Raw genomic sequence first — 20,531 nt, forward strand, 5'->3', positions numbered from 1 at the left:
ATAGCGGAGTGGTCAATGAGACAAAGAAGAACAAGGAAACATGTTTACTTACAATCCACCTGCCAGTTCTTCTGGGTATGAACTGCTTCTCCTTCATTCACACAGGCAGTCTCTGCTTTTACTCTGCGTGACATAATCATCCTCCTTTAAATATACTCTTAGTCTCAGATGTGTACAACTACCATGTCCTTTTTCTTTAATCTATACCTTTTATTTTATTACATGGTAATAAATGAAAATTCCATCACTATAACATTTCAAATAATCTAGAAATATAGGGACTAAATGTGAAAAAAAAAAAAAACCTCCCCCTTTTTCACTCTACCCTATAGCACCTATGTACAGCCTTGGAGTAAGAGCCACTGTCAGTCAGTATATTAGGAATTCACAGCGATAATGTCTCCTGGGCACTTGCCCCTGGGCTTTTTGATCTCCTGATTTCACTGCCACTTCTAAGAAATACTTCTAGCCCTTCTGACTTTACAATAATATGTTAGTCATTAAATAAAATGCATCTAGACATTATAAGATAAGGAAGACATGAATTTCAGCTTATGAAAACAAATAAATATAAAATAATACCATATTAAACCTATGAGGATTAGTTTGACTGAATATAGCTTACAACAAAAAAACTTTTCACTTCAACAACCTTATTTTAGCAGAAGTGACAAAAAAAGGTTTGGCTGAATTCTTCACTTTCAATTCATAATTTTGAAATGGTACAGTGTCAAAAAATTATACAATTGAAGGGGCTTTGAGGGAGCCTGTAAGAACGATAATCAGAAACCTGGTTACTGATAATATTTTAGGAATAACTAGAAAGGAGAATCCACAACCACCTACAGTTACCCACTCCTGTTTTTAATAGTTTCTACTATTTTATGCTATTTGTGAAGCTGAGAAGAAAAGCTATTAGAGGCTCTGACAGAATCAGTAAACTGTACAAAGCTTAGCAATCCAAATATTCACCACTAGTTGAGGTCTCATATCAAATATAAGATTTAAAGGATTTATAAAATAAAAATAAATGAAAAATATTTCTTTTATTTTACCCTTATAGGACAGAAATCTAGAAAGACAGTAAATTAAAGAGTATGATTATTGACTTTTAAAAGAATATATGACAATTAAGTAGAAGAAAATTCTTTTTTAAACTCAAGAATTTCACCAAAAAATAAACAGTATGCAAATGTACTTTTCATCAGAGTAGACAGATATCCCAGAGATGTTTAATTGTTAAAAAAGATAGGGGCATACTGAAGCAATTCATAAAATTAGGAATATAATTATAAAGTAACCAAAACCAAACACAATTTTAGCTCTTACATTCAAATTCCCTAAAAGAGAACACCCCACAATGATCAGCATCAAACTATAACAAATATTCTAGTGGCTAATATGTCATTTATATAAACAATCTCAGAGACAAGGGAATAAATTGTTTATTTTTTAGATGCTTTTAACAAGTCAGAAGAGCAGTATCTTGAAAACTATACACACACACACACACACACATATATATATAAAATATATATATATATATGCATTAACAAACAAACTTTTAGAATGACCTAAAGGAATGATGCAAGTCCAAAGACCAAACTATGTATTTCTTCCGCTAGGATACTATTTCCACTATATTGCCACTAAGATATTTGTAATGCCATAGTCAATTTCTATGAGTTTCATCAATCTCCTTGTTGCTTCAATGCATTATTAATAAATTTATTATGAATGCAACAAAGTGATTTCCAATTTTTTACTTTATTAAAAAATAGTGAAAGAGTTTGAAATTCCTTTAATCATCTGTGCATAAGATTTTCATGAAATTTTTCGAGGACTTTGGTCAGTTGCAGAATTTTTATTTGTATCTCTGTCTCAAATTTTCTAGGTTTCTAAAAGCAATTCTCCTGTCTAGTCATCTTTTACAGATCTTGCATTTCATCGCTTGTGAGCCAAAGTTCAGCAATACACTGGAGCATCATATTCAGCTGCCAGTATCCCTCTTTCTTTCTCTCTCTCCCTGTCTCCTCTCTCTCTCCCTCCCACCCTGACTTCCCATCTCCTTTAGCTTCTAATGGTCATGGAATAAATCTCTGTTCTTGCTGCATATAAGTTCCTCAGTTGCTAAGGTAGCAAATTATTCAAAACCTCAAATTTGATGAGTAACAATCAATTAACCCGAAATATTTTGCCATCACACTCTTGATTCATGGAGAGGAGCACTATTGATAATACCTTTATCCTTGATGTGTCCTGTCTTCTAATAATCATAGGGACTAAGTAAATGTAGTCCATTATGCATGTTTAATGTTGCTTCTACCAGCCACAATATAGCTTCGTGTTAATGTTGCCCACTTTATGAAAGAAAATTAATATTTACCATATTTTTAGAAACAAAAAGTTTCCCCTTAAAATCTTTGAATCTATGGCTCTTTTTGCTGTTTTCACATGTCAGTTTTTCCTCTAGAAACACTCTTTGAATTTTCATTATCATATGAAAGCATGAAAGACTATATTCTATAATATTTAACTAATGTGTTCTGAATTGTAATTGTAATAATATTTAATTTTTACTTGAGATATAGCCTTCCTAGAAACCAATTTCTTAGCATCAGCTAGAGCCAAGACTTTTCAGAATTTTAAAGAAAAGCATATTTCATAAGTTGAAGTTGCAGGTCCCTTAAGACAAGTTCTATTTTGGTGTCTACATTTACAATAGCTGAGACTGTCACAATCATTCATCTTCATCATTAAAAAGCCATATAAAGTTTCTTTCTCCTCTAAAGTTGGAATGTTAAATGTTGGCCTTGTAGAATAACTTTCTAAGTCCTTTAAAGTTTATGTCCAGAGGTGCAGAGGCTAAGTAAACAGTAGGACAAGGTCAAATCTTAACAATGGAAACCTATTAGCTTTGGTTCAAATGTATAGGGGCCCCTGTATGATGCATGAGTACATGGGGTCTGTGTCTGTCTCAGACACATCCAAATGTTGGTATCTGAGGAAGGCAAAGATTTGCATTCTTTCGAAAGGACTTTGTGGTACTTACCATGTTGCTCTGTTGAGAGATACCCTCTGGAGGTGGTACTGAGGGAAATCACTGTGCTTTTGAGCTGCTAAGGGACCTGAGGGCCATTCAAGAGGTGAGAGACATTAGAAAAACAGTGAGATGCCATGAGCCACTAACTAGATTCTAGCAGCCATTACTATAAAAACCTGATATTTCTGACTTGGAGCTACCAAAGGAAGTAGTCCCAGAAAGGTATTAAGAACCATTCATTAGAAGGCCCTCCAGATGGGAACCATGTCCACTACTGAGGGTGAACAATATTTGCAGCCATTGTCACTGTGAGCCACCACCAAGAAACCATAGGTGAGACGACGGGGGGAACTTTCCGGCCCTCTTCCCATCCCGTTCCCTGAATAAGATATGCCAGTACCCTTATCTATTGGGAATTCAAGGGAAGGATGGAAAATATTGACCCTTCAATATACTACAAACCGAGAGGAAAGAAGAATAATTTCCTGTCAATAAATCTGATACAGTTGGAGACTTAAAACCCTCAATGTGGGCTTTGCTGGATAAAAGGCCTTGAATTCTAGCTTTACTTACAAACTTTCAATAATTATTGTAACACTTATTGACCCTATACTGAGTGCCATCCACTGTTCTAAGTATTTTATATGTATTCAATCACTTTGTCCAATAACTCTATAAGGTATGTCCTGTTATTATATCCATTTTACTGATGAGGAAAAGTTAAGCACACAAAAATTAACTTGCCCAAGGTTGCCAATTTGAAATGGTGAACACAGACAGATAAACTCCAGAGCTATGCCTTTAACCACTATTTACATGGTATGGTAAACAGAAAAAAATAGCTGCCTAAAAACATCCTAATTTCCAGAACCATGAGTATGTTACAGTACATGGCAAAAGGAACTTTGCAGATGTGATGAAGTTAAAGACCTTGAGATGAGGAGATTAACCGGTATTATCCAGATGGGCCCAATGTAATCACATGGGTCCTTAAAAATGGAGACTCTTTCCCAGCTCCATTCAGAGGGAGATGTGACAACAGAAAGATGCACCATTGCTGGATTTGAAGATGGAAAAAGGAGTCCAGGAAGCAGGGAATGTAGACATTTCCTAGAAGGTAGAAGAGGCAGAGAAATGGATTCTCTCCTAGAGATTTCAAAAAAGAATGCAGCCCCTGCCAACACCTTTGTTTTAGCCCAGTGAGACCTATGTTGGACTTCTAACCAACAGAACTATAATATAATAAATTTGTGATGTTTTAAGCCACTACATTTGTGGTAATTTGTTATGGAATCAATAGGAAACTAATACATACTGCCTCATTTAAAAAGAGAGTTATTTGAGCTATTTCCCTTCCTTGGGCAAGACGTTTTTATTATAACTTTAGGTGTATAGGTTGTTTCCTTAGTTTTGGATGTATTTCACGATAGCTTGTTCCACATTTAGTGTTCTGCCAAGTGTTATAAGAAATTGAGCATATTTTAGTTCTTGCCTGCAGTTATAAAATTGTTAAGATGTCATTATTTGGATCTTTGATACATACATTAATGGTTTCTTGTTACTTGGAAGTTAGGAGATAACTTTTAACCAAACAGTAGGAAGTTATTGTAATTTTTAAAGTACAAACAATTAAAAAAAATAAATACTGTTTGGACTATGTAAAAAAACACTAAAAAAAAAATAAAATACAGTCTGATGATTCTCCACCAAATTCTGTCATCAGTGCCAAAGTATTCTTTGAAGTTTCAGAGTAAAATGAGTTGTTAAAAGGGTGACATATTGCTACAATGAGCTTTTTCAAAACAGTGTCAAAGTTTTCATGTTTTTCGTCAATATTTATCGTAACAGGGACTACAAAATGAGTTCAGATCTATTTGGTCTTTTTTATATGGCAGTATTTATATGCACAAATACAGTGAAAAATTAGGGCACTGGCCTTTGCAGGCAGTCTTTTGGGGAACATTCCACCTCCACAAATAATGAATGCCATAGACCTTTATCAAATGTAGTACTCATTGCTTTCTGTTTCAACTAATGTGGCAGTATGCTGGCTGATAGGGTATATATAGGAAAGAGGAAACTAAACCAATGGGCAGGAGCAGTTTCTTAGTTGATGAAGTTTATTGATTGAAAAGAAATAATAAAGCTTTAGAAAAAAAGCAATAAATGCTTTGGAAGACTCAGACCACCATAAGAGTAAGCACCAAAGCAAATCTTCAGAACAGCAATTGAATCCTGCAGAGCTATGTGATGGACGAAATTAAACCTGCCACAGACACCACATTTGTATTCTTTCAGCAGTCAGGTTGTGGAGTGTTGCTAGTTTCTCCTAGCATTGCAGATATGATGGCTATAATTCAGCTCCTATGGTCTGGATTCATACAAACATTATTAAAACTGTTCCTGTACAATGAGCTGAAGAAAGGCAATCAAAATTAACTGGGTAGCAGAGACTTTGACTGCTGAGATAAAATAATAGTCAAAACAACTTCACCTCCAGCAACCAGAGATGTAGTGGCTTATTTTGGGCAACAGTGTTATTCTGTCTATTGTACAGAGACCCCGACAGCAAAAAGGGGGCTATCGGGGGCTGATTATATATACAGTCTCCTCTGTTGATGGAGTATGAGAGCTGTGTGCCCAGTGAGGATAATATTTGTTGTCATAACCAGTGCCATTCACTGGTCTGGCAGATTAATCACTGAGCCTTATTTAACCTTTCTTTTTTAAACAACTAGTTTTCTTTTTTTTCTTCTGAATTGACCATTTGTACAACTGAATTAGCCAAAGCTGTTAAAGCATCATTCTTAATAGTGCCACTATCACCCTAAATTTCTTTAAGTTTTTATTATGTTCCTAATGCTATATAAGCAGTGCACATTGTGGAAAAATAAGAAAACACAAATAGACAAAAAGAAAAAAAAATCTGATGTCCCATTACCCAGTATAATTATTGTCAATGTTTAGGAGCTACCACTCCAGATATTTGCCCACACAAATATAAATATAAACATATTTCACCTAAAATAGTATCATAGCACACATAATGTTTTATAACCTGCTTTCACTAAACATTCGTGTACTTCTACATCAGCCACCTAGGACCTCATTTTTAATGACCATATACCATTCTATTGTAGGGATTTATTATAATTGCTTTAATCAATTCCCTGTTATTAGACACTTAGATATGGTTTGTAATTTTTATTTTTACAAATAATACCATAATGAACATATTAGTACATGGATATTGCATATTGGTCCAGTTATTTTCTCAAGATAAGTTCTAGAAGTCTAATAACTAGGTTAAAAGTTATGCAGTTTTCTAGAGATTTTGATGCCAATATGTAATTTCATTTAAATGAGAAGAAAACAGATTAAAATCAGAAAGATAAACATCATTCAAAAGCCTTAAATCAGTAAGTTTGATGCAGATCTGAAGTGCTGAATGAAAACACAGGTAGAAATATTTTAAATTGGGTCTGTTTGTTAAGCCATTTATACACACATACACACATTCACATATATATATATACACAAGCACACACAAAATTATGGGATGAAGTGGAAGTCATAAAGTTTATATCAGCAAGTGACATTGTTTTCTAAATAAAAGGCAAAGATATTAAAATATTGCTTTCTATTTTATTAATAATTCTTAGGAATGCAAAAAATTAACAGTAACTGTATTGACATATAATTCACATATCATAAAATTTGCCCTTTTGAAGTGTACAATTGAGTGATTTCTGTACATTCAGAGCTGTGCAACTATCGCCACTTTCTAATTTCAGAACATTTTTATTACCTTCAAAAAGAAACTATACACATTAACAGTTACTCCCCAGCCCCTGGCAAATGCTACTTTCTGTTTCTATGCATTTGCCTATATTTGATATTTCATATAAGTGGAATCATATAATATGTGGCCTTTTTGACTGGCTTCTTTTGCTTGGCATAATTCTTTCAAAGTTCATCCATGTTATAGCATGTTTCAGTACTTTATTCAATTTTATTGCCAAATAATATTCCACTATAAGGATATATCACCTTTTTTCATCCATTCATCAGTTCATTCTTTGGATGTCAATTAAAATCATGTCACCATCACACTTAAAATCCTTCAATAGCTCCTCCAGGTGATAAGAAAGTCTGTGAAAGGCCCATTTTGTTCTGGCCCTGACCTACTTGCTGGGCTGATCTTCTGCCACATTCCCAACCCCACCCACTCCCATCCTTTCATTGCCACTCCAGTCATAATAGAACTGCTTGCAATTTCCCCAATGTAATGGGCACTCTCACTTTTGTACGTGCCATCCCCTCTATCTACAATATCCTTCTTCCCCTTATCTGTGTGGATGCCTTTTACGTCCTCTATGATTTAGCTGTCAAGTATCTCCTCCTCTTGGAAGCCCTGACACACCAGGTATAAGATGGGTGCAACATTTTTACAATCCCTTATACCTCTATCATAACATTTGTCACACTGTTTTGTAATTATTGGTTTTCTTCTTCTCCACTAGATTGTGAGCTTATTGAAGTCAGAAACTATATTCTGTATATCTATCTCTGTATCACTAGCAATCAAGGCCTAGCACGTGGTAGACATTCAATATATGTTTTTTTAATATACATGATCAACAAAATTGACTTTTTAATAAACTAAATCAATTTAGAGGTTTTATAACTATGTAGACATAAACTTTAAGATGCATATTGGAGTTTTCTTATGTTGAATTTGTTCATAGACATTTTATATTAAAATTCTCAGTAACATACAAAGTAACACTCATTAAAATAAAGCAATATGTTTACATAATTCTAGCAAAGTTTTTAAAGTGTACATTGAATTTATAACCTATAGGAGACATTTTTAATGTAGAATAACAAGACAAATTCAGAATTTATATAAAAGATGGTTCAGTATCATATTTCAAATGATTTAAGAAAGGAATTATTAAAAATATGCCATGAGATCAATTTATGAATCATAATTGCACTTTCAAAACAAGACAAGCTTTTTTTTGCAAGCAAAGATGCTTCTTCTTGTAAACTTGGCATGGACAGTGGTTCCTTGCTTAAAATACAGTAGTACTTCAAACTTACATGTATAAACTGTTTTTTAATCTGTTTTTGCTATGTTCTATGTGAATGAAAATTTATTTAAGCAGGCCCAATTATTGGTAATAGAATCCTAACCTCTGTTACTTCTGACTTATAGGGTATCTTTGTTACTAGGGTTCAGCCTGATGGGCCAGCATCAAACCTACTGCAGCCTGGTGATAAGATCCTTCAGGTAAGATGATAAAAGAAATGCATGCAAATGCCAACACTGAAACAAATATGTAACCATGTTATTAAATTAAATGACTTGAATTAAATGATTGAAAATAAGTCCTCACATTGCTTATTTGCCTTTATTGTTTTGGGGCTGAGAGTCAAGTCAAAAACAATTCAGTCTGATAGAATCCTATATCCATAGCACCTTACATGATACATGGCATGTGGTATGTGTTCTGCATATTTTTGTTGAATTGAATGGAATTATTTGGTAATATAAGAAGAACTTATATATAGGAATCTATGCACAGTTATGAAGTAAAAGTAAGAGTAATGAAGTGCCTAAATATGGTGTCTGTGTGACTGTAATGAGAGAAAAGGGACTGGTCCGTATTTAATTTCTCAACAATAAGCTTATTACCGTTTGAATGCTATGAAAAACCTGGTTATATCTCTCTACACCTCCAGTCCCCACCCCAGCTCAGATGAACAAAAGTTTTGCTGTATTAAGATGAGTTTTTAAAACATATTGTCTGAAAAAGACTTCTGCTAACTTAAAGCTCTGCATATCAGTAAAGGGTCACCCTAGTAAACAGTTAAGCAAATGCTTTGCATAACCTCATCCATCTTGCTGCTTTGTCCTTCTCTCGGAATTCACTTCCCATAAAAAAGGTGCATAATCATTTCCTGCATTCCAGGGAAACGCTCTTGAGTATTGTTAATGTATTTAAAATTCAGTATTTTGGCTTATAACTCCAGAAATTTCCCACTACATAAATAGGTAGAACTACCTGAAATTGTTGTTGTTTGACCATTTGTAACTATTACTAAATGGTTCAACATAATATATTAAAGATTTAGGAGCACTGAGAAGATAAGACATGTGAAAAAGGAACCTTAGTGAGGTCACCTAATACAAACACAATTACAAGAAAGCAAGGGTCCCCTCAACTTAGCTCTGAGGAGATCTTCTGATCTGTCTACTTACTGAACTCTCTCAGAAAGTCCTAGAAAAGTAGAAATCCTGTATAGCCCAATATACATATAACAAGATTGCCTTAACATTTTATTCTCAGAAATGTTTTAAACTAATCAGCCAGATCACAGTAGAAACACCATCCAGCAGGCCTGAGTTCATTCCATGTAGGCAGAAGATGAAAAAAAACGGAAGTGGGTCTTTTGAGGTAGAACACTGAAACCAAAAAAACACAGAAGATAACCTAAAATTTTTCTTTACCACTTTATTTTGGAAGTTCTATATGTTGGACAGCCTAACTAGTCCTTTGAGTACTTTACATCGTCATGTCTATGGGCCTCAGATTTGTTATGTGTAAAATGAACTGTAGCTTCTATCTGATATCCTTCCCATCTCAAAAATTCAAGTGTTTGATAATTTTATGAATTGCTGTGAAAGACAGCCAAGAATAAACTAATAATATAACTCCCTAACACTCAGTAAATGCTGCTCATTAGCAAAGGAAATAGCTAGAGTTTTTTCTCTACTGAATTTCAAAGAAATTATTTTGAACCTCGGAGTTTGGAAAAAAAAAATGTATCCAGTTAATCTCAGATCTCTGTCCTATTAGAATGCTACAAGATTGGGAGTTCCTTTATCCATGACGGAGGTAGCAAAAGAAAGATTTTCCTTTTCTGTTCAATTCAGAAAAGAAATGTATACATGTACATCATAACAAAATTATATACATATATCCTGCAGATGACAAAATAAGTTAGCTCCTACTTGCAGGGTATTAGAAGGCTCTTTTCTGGCTATGAAATTCTAGGAGGGTTGTATGTGAGGTCATTAGGGTTTAATAGTTCTAATCCCTGAGAAGAATATAACAACATCAAAGTGCACAGAGGCATGGATTCCTAATGCAGGAAGTAGGAAGGAATTATTATATAAGCCCAATCAGTTAAAAGCCAAAAATACTGCAGAAGAGCTGCACCTGGGATATCTTTTCTCTTTACAAATGACTATTGTGGATGTAACATTTTATTTTTGCTATAGAACTCATTTGTATCTAGTATAATAAAACCAAAGTCCATTTTCAGTAAAAAAAAAAAGAAAGAAGGAAAAGAAAAAGAAAAAACCATGTAGACCTCAATCAAATAAAATACTGCATTTACAGTTTCATCCATACTAATTAAAAAGCACAAGTAGCCAACTATACTTTCTGAAAGAAATAGGAGTGGCTAATTCTGAACTAAAACTGTTGCCAACATCAGATGCTAAGAAGGCAAACTCTATTTTTTTCTCTTTATAATACTATTGTCTCTAAGTTTAAAGAACACTGGAAAATGGATTAATAACATTGAGTTATATATCACTTACAAGATCAGCATCAGATGTTCTCACTGGAGCAAATTTCTTTGCAAAGCTTAATGACAGTATTCGCCCTGGAAAAATCAAGGTTAAAGGAGAAAAGAAAAAAAAAAAAAAACAATGAAATGGCCCCTCTGATGACACTTACTGTGTTTGATAAAACCCAATAGCAAATAGCAAAAAAGATATACCTTTCTCCAGTGCTCCCCCAACCCAGAGTTTATTAGATAAGATCTTTCTTTTTCTGTAATTCTATCTACCACTCTCTTCTTATTCTGCTATGGCATTATGAGCATGTTATTTGAATTACATGAAGATGTGTACAATAAGGGATGATGTTAATTAAAACATATTCTCGTGATTTTTCTGTCATTTTATTATTCATTTTCCCAGAATAAACACACTAGAATTAATGAGCACATTCAAGTGATTCGCTGCGCTATTTTGCCTTAAGACAGTGTAGCTTATGGGAAGAGCACTACGCTAGTAGAACTCACCCTTCACAGACTCACCTTCTGTGAAGCTGGATTATATAAGAGTTAGAGAAAGAAAAAAACTGAAAGCACATGGATCATAAAAAAGATGTTATTAGACTTAGCCATTGTGCACTTGCCAATATTTGACCATTTTTGAAGTGACAATTTTGTTAATTTAGCATCAGAGTTTCTTTCTTCTGGTGTTCTTTCCACTTAAAAAATTCAGTCTAAATCATTACACATTTTAGAATTCAAAATATATCAGAATACAGAAAATCTATTAATTATAATTACTCTGTTGAAAAGATGAATAGGATAGAAAAAAAGAATATATAGGACTTTATAGTTAACAACATGATTCACAGTAACAGCCTAAAGCTCACTTGTAAGTATATCATGTTCTGTTACATCAGGGTAGCCCGCCATTCTCCCCTTCATTTACCCATTCCCTTCTCCATACATGAGCCTAACTTTGGCAGGAGAATAGAAATTAAATAACTTATAGAGAATTAGTTAATGACATCCAAATTTTGCCATTAACCAATGTAAATATGGCACCCAATTAAAGATACCAAAATAGGATAATCAATGAAATAATAATTCAAACAAGCCAGATGTTTCCCTTTTTTTTTTTTCTAGTCTTAAAAAACCTTGGCCCTACATTACAACTCATGCAGACAATTCAAGAAACCACTCTCAACAAATAACTCTGTCAACAGATACTTGGACTATTAGAGTTATTATTGTGCTTTTCTTACTTTTTTTTTTTAGCTGTTGGCAAATTGTTTGGCTCAGAGCATCATATCTCCTCCAAAATCATGGGGCGTGGTACCCATCAAGCCTATCACTGCTCTACTCCACAACCACTGACAACACTAACTCCACATCCTAATTAGTGTCTTAAAGGGGATGTCATTAGAAGCCCTGTAATAGGAGGGAAATCATATGCTCATAGCTAGGGAGATAAGATGAATGTATGCATTCATTAGAAAACAATAAAGTACTTGATTTCGTAACATAACTAATAGATATAGCAGTGTTAAGAAAATGAAGTGACTAATATAGGAAGGTGTTTCTTGGGATGCAGAGAGAGTGGCAACTCACAAGCAAAAATACAAGATGCTGGCCCCTCCTCACTGCATCCAGTGAATCAGCAAGTGAGTGGGAGAGGACACCTGTGTGGCAGGGAGTGCTGGGGATCACGGAGATCTCCCATTGAGGAAAAAGTCGGGGAAAAGGGGGTTTATTCCTAACGGAGCAGGAGTTCCTCCAGGCTTAACAGAGAGGAAAGGAGGAGGAAGAATACCCGTGGGCTAGACTGACATTGAATCTTCAGGAGCAACGGTAAGAGGCTTATTCCAGAAAGGGTGAGCATGGAGTACAAAGGACAGAATATTGGGGAGGAAGATCCCAGGCTCATGTGTTAGAGTCATAAAGGAAGGAGAAACCCTGGGATTTTAAAAAGTTTCTCATGGAGTTGAAGAATTCAAATCTCATGGAGTTGGAGATGGTTATAGTGCGGGTGGGAATAGGAGTAAGGGGGGACAGTTAGATATAGTTTTCAAGGCTCAGAGTGTGAGAAGTAAGTTTAGACTCCACAGAAATCTAAATGAAATGTCTGCAGATGGTTGGATCTGTTGTACACCAATATATAGTGGTATATGTGTATACAACCACTGAATCAAACCTTCCTTGTTTTAATGGAAGTTTTATGGCTCTTTTAATGACCAGTAGGTGTGATTAGCTGCTAAAAGAATTATCTTAATTTGGTAAAGCCTGTTTATTCAACAGCCTCAGCTATCAGGAACAAAAACATAAACTAGAAACAAACAAAATGCTTCTAAGGAAACGTAATTAATGTCACAAAGCCCATGCACTAAATCTCATGCCCTTCACTCATAAGAGAGGATTTATTTCAGACTTGGAGTCTTTTATCTAGTTTTCCAGACCACCAAGGGTAAAGCCTCTGGGTCCAGGCGCATTAACAGAAGCACAAAGTCATAGCCAACAGCTTCACTGTGCAGGAATAAAGACAAAAACTTCTAAAGCCAGAGACAAGATTCAAAAGTACAGCAGACTGGGGTCATTCAGTATAGGACAATGTTTCCCAATGGCATCCCTTCAGATATGTTTGAAAGAAAGAGTTCATGGTCAGATAAGTTTCCAAATCACCTTGTACTAACCCTAGTTTCAGTATTTCACAATGTACTAAGCATACTAAAAACCCTAAAAATCTTACAGACATATCTTCCAACATGTTTAACCATACAACCCTCTTTACTAACAGCATCAATTAACCACTCCACAAAACACATTTTGGGAAATGTTTGGTATAGAAGCAAACTAACTGGGCCCGTGGCTCTCTCCCAGAGAGTGTTGATGTTCACCATTATCACCATAAATCACTAAGAAAGGGTTAGAGTATGTTCATTTTTCTGAATTTTTAAAAATTTCTGCCAAAAAAGCTACAAAACATACAGAGTGAGAAATATTATTTTAGGGTTAAAATGAAGTGTTGGACCATTAAAGAAATAAATTTAAGGTATTTGAAAATTTCACTAAAACATTTCCCAATAAGGTCAAACAAGTTTCACATTTCGATAGTTTATCTAATTTGTGGATGAAAATCAGAAACACCAAAGGGGTTGGGGGCTGGGGGGAATAATCATGTAACTCTTAGTGTTCAGAGAAATTATTGCTTATAATGATGTAAACAATGAAGAGTAAGATTTTTTAAGATAAAGTTTTATTAGACAGCAACTAGAAATAGGTTTAAAAAATACATGTGGTTTTATATGCCAGAATTTTATTGCATATCATTAGACATCTAGTTTTGTTCATAATATATAAAGTTCTTGCACAGTAACTAATAAAAATATTTAGAAAGTACTTTCTGCAAATCAAGAAAATAATATTTTGAGTATTAAGTAAAACATGAAAACCAATAAAGACAAGTTAAATTTGTTAGGGTGGCTCTACCATTCACAGTTTGGCTGATATAAAAATAACGTTAATTAAGCATCTATATTATGTCATTTAAGTCACATGACAACACTGCAAGGTATCTTTTGTTGACAGATGTTAAATAATTTATTTGAGCTCTTTCCATTGTCAACCTCAATAATAAACAGAGGAGGTTCTCTAAAATAAAATGTTGTACACTTGGGAACAGAGCATTGCAATGGGAAAACATGTGCCACAGTAAACTATGTTTGTATTCAGGGAGGAAAGAAAGACAAATATTCTTAAAGGAAGAAATGAGGATTACATAATTGTTTTGATATAATTATCTTTAGCTACAAAGATCAGTTACAATGGTGACAACAGTCTGAGATTGGACAGGCAGTTGCTGGACAAGATGTCCTTTACAGAAGTATTTTTTTGTGTGAGATTTTGATGGACTTTGTGCAAAGTTGTATTTTTAGCAGACTCTTCAGTGATAGTTTTTGTTATTTGGTGTACAAACATAAGAGCCCTCTCTTCATGGCCTTTTCTAGCTCTGTCAGAGGTTTTTTAAACACTAGTCACCCCAGTTTGATTCTGACAACTTTCACACCATTATACGATGCTGATTCTCTGGAGCAAATTTTGCTGATAGCATTATATTGATCACATTTTCTAATTTATTTATTTATTTGTATAATACGTATCAAATGCCCGCCATATACAAAATATTGTGTCAAGCAATGGAAACAATATATTAGGGAACATGACTAAGTTCCTGCCTTTACACAACCTAGTCCTGAAAATAAGACATACCCAAATTACACGAAGCAGAAAATGAAGGAGAAAGAGAGCCAAGAAAGAGCTAAATATCAAACATTTAATAGCCCAAATCTATATTTTAAGAGTAAACTCCCCACCAAAACAGAGACCAGCCTAGCTACAAAGAGCCCCCTAAAAATGTGGGTCAATTTTCATGGCAAAAGTAAAGAAGTTATTTTTTTCATGGCAAAAGTAACAGTAATAGAATGTGTGTCTTGCTGGGAAACTGCCTTGCAAATCAAGGTAGGAAATGCATTTGTTGGAGATGTTCACTTGACATGTTTGATAAGAAAAAAACAGATATTCTAAAGTCAGAGCAGATAAATAGTAAATTTCTTCAGAATTACTATTTATTATCAGTTTCATACCCAAGTTTCCATACAAATAATTCAGTCTTCAGTTGATTTTATTCTATCTTGCCATGTCTCTTTTGAGCCTGAGTTCATGAGAAATTCAAGCTACAGTACGTGTGTGCCCTTAACACAGAAGAAAAACTCTTGTGTTTTGTGTTGTAAAGGTTTTTTTTAATACTACAGTAAAACCCATTAAAACTTCAAATTTTCTCACATTGACAAAGAACAATGTAAATTTTTCATATGAACTCTAAGAATTGAAGGCCTATACTTCAGTTTTTTTATTGGAAACTTTTAAAAATGACTTGGCATAGAGTCAATGTAGTATTGATTATGCAGTATACTCAGCCTTAATATATCCCAGTATTTAATGAGAGTACTCTATCAGATTAAAATTCTGAAGTGGAAATGAATTCCAGGTAGTTCATGTGAAGCACAATTATAATTATCTAAGATTCTTATTCTTCCTCATAATGCTTGGTAGTCAGGGTTGGCCACCATGAAGTCTTGCCTTTATATTAATAGTTCTAATTTGGTTGCTTTCTTTTTTAGTATTCCCTCATACCAAGAGCCATAGGCATTCAAAGTGCAAGATATTCATGTACTAATAACATATATCTAACATACAAAATATATATGTACTGGTCCTTTAAGTGTTTGCTCCTTGAAGGGTGAGTTTAAGTCAACCAAAAATCATATGCCCTATCTCTAATCTGATTTCCCTCTCAGAGTCTAAAAACATCAATGCTGTCCTTCTTATGAGATAGTCCCACCAACCCTGTGGCCAAGCCTTCTCTGAGGCTAGTTTTCAAGCTTAACACCTTGGATGATGAGAATACACAGAATTCCTAGAAGAATTACAGCATCATGTGGAAAACTTCTGCAGTATAAACATCCATAATTTATCCATTTAACAAAACATTTACCAGAAGGAAATCCAAGATAAATCCAGGAAGGAACAAGAGAATAAATCCAGAAACCAAGTGTGTTTTACAATAAATTGATGAGCTGTAACTGCAAAGCTCTACTTTTTGTTGGAATTGCAAATATTATTTTTATTAACCCTCAATCTTTTCATGTTTAAATCATGAAAAAGGGCAATTAAAAAACATTTTGTGGCACAGAAGATGTCAAATGGAATTAAAATAAGGAGGGATATCTGCTGGAAATAACATAAAGATTATAGTAAAATGTTCTTTCATATTTTCGAATCAGCTAAAGCTAGAAATCCATTAATTATAAATTCTTGAAGCATAAAATATTTAGAATATCTTTCTCTTTCCTGTACTGTTTTCTTGTTAATTTCATTTCAATTTAATAAGCCACTCATTTATTTCTCATTTTTCATTAGGTTGTAATTTCCTCAAAATTGCACACATTTTATTTGAATCTATGATAGTGTGTTTATATGAAACATATATACATAGCCAAACGTGGCAACACATTTTAAATTTTTATTAACTTAGCATTTATTCTTCAAATTATCTTTTGCATTTACATTATGTGTATATTTAAAATATCATATGTGTAAATGTAAATCATGTGCACATATTTTCAAAGCATCATTGAATTTATACCTTTCAATTAACATTGTGCAATACCAGCCTTTATTTCCTCAGCCTACTCTATTCACACACACAAAAGAGCCACAAAACCCCACTAGCCAAAATGTTGTGATTCTTCTGGACTTTATTTTAATTGAAAAAGCTCTACACAAATGCAGTAACATAATTGATTGCCTGTCTGAACTACCCAAGACATAAACCAGATAGCTATATTCATGTTAACAAATACAGTGTAAATTCTTTTTGCTCTTCTGTTCTAAGAATGAAAGGAGAAGGTTCTCTAGAATTGAGATTCGATCTTCTTCCATTCAAACCCCTTTCTCAATTCATTCTGTCATTGCCTTTCCCTGAAACAGGCCTAACATAATGCTCCATATCAAGAAATAGCTCAATCACTATTAAAAAGTGAATTCATTGATGAATCGAAAACATTAGTTACAACCTTACAACATCCAAAAAGACAAATCGTGTCAAGATACAGAGATTTGACAACTGTAATGTAAATTCCCACTTAGCCACTAGCTATGTGATATTGGCTATTTCATGTAATCTCTCTGATTTTCACATTTTCATGTTTCAAAAACTTAATGTTAGCTAAGCAAGGGGAAAATAGTTCCTTCCTCTAAGATTGTCTCCTTTTGTTGTTGCTTAATTAAAATTGTATTTCTTAAATTCAATAAATTAATAGTGAAGTAATATTAATAATAGTAGCTAACATTCCTCCATTGATTTTTTATAGTGTGCCAGGCCCTGTCCTAACCACTTGATATATATTAACTCATTTAATCTTTAATAAACTTTTAAAAATAACTCTTTCAGAGTCCTTCTGGTATTTTGAAGCCATTCCCAGGCAGTCCCTAGTTGTGTGGTCTTTTAAACAGGCCTCTTGAAGTTTACCAAAGCTCTCATTTAGACCCAAAACATTTCTGAGGACTAGAATTACAGAGAGAGTCCTAATGTTTATTTGACTCAGTGATGATTGGTATTAGGCTTATTCTCTCCTGGGATATAAGCTCTATTTATGTGTTTTCAATGATCTAAAAGGTGGTGTTTAAAGCTATGTTAAAAGCTAAGTTGTAAAAGGGGTCTCGCTGGCCTTGAATCAGAACCCAGACTGTGGTTCTCAACATCTTGAAGCCTTCTTTATTAGAAACCAATTTGAGCCTGGAATTAATCCAACTATTTCCTGTCCCTGTGTTTTCCTCTATGCTACAGAAAAATAGTGTAACTTGGTGCCACAAGAAAATATTTGATTCTCTTGGATTTCCAGTTGCCTTTATGAGCACTCTACTTTGGTCTCTCTTCAGGATGGCTTTTCCCCAGTCTCTCCCTGCCTGGGCCTCTTAGGAACCCCAGGTGTCCTGTACCCTCCCCTCAGTGCATTGGTACATGAGAATCTCTGATCAGAAATAACATGAAATGTAACCTCATTATCTGATTTTTACTACAACTTAGAGCAACAATTTTGAGCTGTGTAACAGACCCAAAGTTCCACTCAACTACTGTTTCCTGCACTGAAACAGCCAATGCCAACTTTGATAGGCATTTATTAAATGTTATTAATGAATGCCTATATAGTTTATTTAATTCAAAGCAAATTTATACTTATAATTACAGATTTTTCCATTTTGTTTCCTAGTATTTTCCTTATTGGTAGATGTACTATGGTTTTAAAATGCAATATTTCAGAATCTTCTTTATCACATCATTAGTCAACCAATTTTAAGGAACTAGTAATAAAATATCAGATGCTTTTCATCTAAGTTTTAAAGGTTGTGTATAGTATTGCTAGAGATTTAATACTGTTTTAAATTTGGAAAAGCTAAAAGTAGTGAAATACCTTAATTTTTAAGTGATTGGTTATTTGAAATATTAATCATATTGTAAGAAAGCATAAAAAAGAGTAAAAAAAAATAACAAAGGCAATGTGTGCCCAAAATCAGTATCAGTCCGTTGAAGATTGAGAAAGTCAACCAATTAACTGGCTCTATTACCTATACTTTGCTAAGCAGTCAACTTGACTGACTCTTCTGAATGAACTAAGTCTCAGACTGCAAGGAAAGCAATTACATAACCGTCAATCATTTAGTTGCCAAGATTTATTTCTACCAAGTTTCAATAAGATTGTGTTTTATTTTGGCCTTCATGGATGTAAAGGCTATGGGACCCGCTTCTCCCTGTACTACTAGTAAAAATCATTCCAATCAAGACAATCTGCAATTTAATGGAGAGAAAACCAAAGAACCATAAGCACTCACTTAAGAGAGGAATATATGTTTCATGACATAAATATCAAATAATACCCTGCTGGGATCTTGAAATTATAACCTTGAGCTAATTATGTTTAAAATTAATTTTGATTATTTATATTGATGATTCTTAACTAGAAGGCAGCAGGCATGTGCTCTATTACTAATGTCAGTGTGCTTTATCCCTAAGGGACACATCCTTCAGGCATATTGGATTGGTTTGAGAACCACTAGTATAGATAACAAATATAACTGCATTTAGCAATGGGGAAAATAAAAAAAAAATTTCTTTAATATAAATATATATAAGCCAAGAACTTTCAATAAGTCAAAATAAGATTTAATTGTACTATGTATGTCCAGTCATATCTGGCATGATTGAAATATTTGAACATGCTCATGGGGTTTTTTTGTGTAACACTAAGGTAATGGCCATGTGCACACTTTCAAACCACCCAACTAAGCTCCTGCCAAAACAAATCAAAACAATAACAACAGAACTAAACTACAATATCACCAGTACAGCTATCTGTTATTCACCAGTGTAATTTTATGATGGGCACAGTGGCAAAGACACATTGGGTACTCGATAAATATTTGTTGAATTCATAAATTGGGCTAAATCTGGGTAAAATTAATTAGTTACATCTGTAGTTGAAATTTCATTGTGAATTTTAAAAACAGCTAACTTTTTATGGCTCAGTGCTCCCATGAATCTTATGATTAGAAACAATGATACAGTGATAGTTTGCATTGATTGCCTTGTTTTATTTGTGTATTTACAGGCAAATGGACACAGTTTTGTACATATGGAACATGAAAAAGCTGTATTACTACTGAAGAGTTTCCAGAACACAGTAGACCTAGTTATTCAACGTGAGCTTACTGTCTAAATATTTTTTATAAATAGTGAAGATACGTCTAGCCAGACCTAATGTTCAAAAATAAATTTATACATACAAATAAATTTTGCCAATTGCTGGACCAATGGCAAACATTAGTGCCAAATGTATAATATTATATGTTAGCACTGATCATCCTTAAAAATGTTAACTCTATAAATATGATGTTCATGTGGTTATGTATTAGTTTTAATTGTCAGCCTCTGGCTGTGCATTGGTGCAGTTTTGGTTTTGTTTTTGTTTTTTTAATCAAATAAGTTTCTTCTCAAAGTGGATTTCATATAATTTCGGAGCACGGAAGCACACACAAGCTCTTTACGAATTCTGCTCTCCATCAGAAACACTGCCTCAAAGTTGTATATGCCTTTATATAGAAAATACAAATATAAAGAATTGTAATTCCCATAAAATATTTCTAGCACAAGGTATATGTTGGCATATATACAAAAACAGTATAGATAAAAACAATATTTTCATAAACTAAACATCTCGGATTGAGAAAGAAAATATATCTTAAAATAAGACTTTACTATATTGAATCTTTTTCAATAAAAATTACATGATAATGCCTT

The 20,531-nt window shown here is 33.8% G+C and overlaps 1 protein-coding gene across 2 annotated transcripts in view; it reads left to right on the forward strand.

The window, feature by feature from the left end:
- LRRC7 (leucine rich repeat containing 7) overlaps positions 1-19,950 on the forward strand; it is a 494,934-nt gene extending 474,984 nt beyond the window's left edge. For both annotated transcript variants that reach the window (XM_069478066.1, XM_069478067.1), the window contains 2 exons: positions 8,265-8,339; positions 19,843-19,950. In XM_069478066.1, coding sequence (XP_069334167.1) covers positions 8,265-8,339; positions 19,843-19,950 — 183 coding nt within the window. The remainder of the gene's footprint in view (positions 1-8,264; positions 8,340-19,842) is intronic.
- Positions 19,951-20,531: the final 581 nt, after the last annotated feature.

Source organism: Eulemur rufifrons, chromosome 8 (genome assembly GCF_041146395.1).
Source record: "Eulemur rufifrons isolate Redbay chromosome 8, OSU_ERuf_1, whole genome shotgun sequence".
Taxonomy (NCBI): Eukaryota; Metazoa; Chordata; class Mammalia; order Primates; family Lemuridae; genus Eulemur; species Eulemur rufifrons.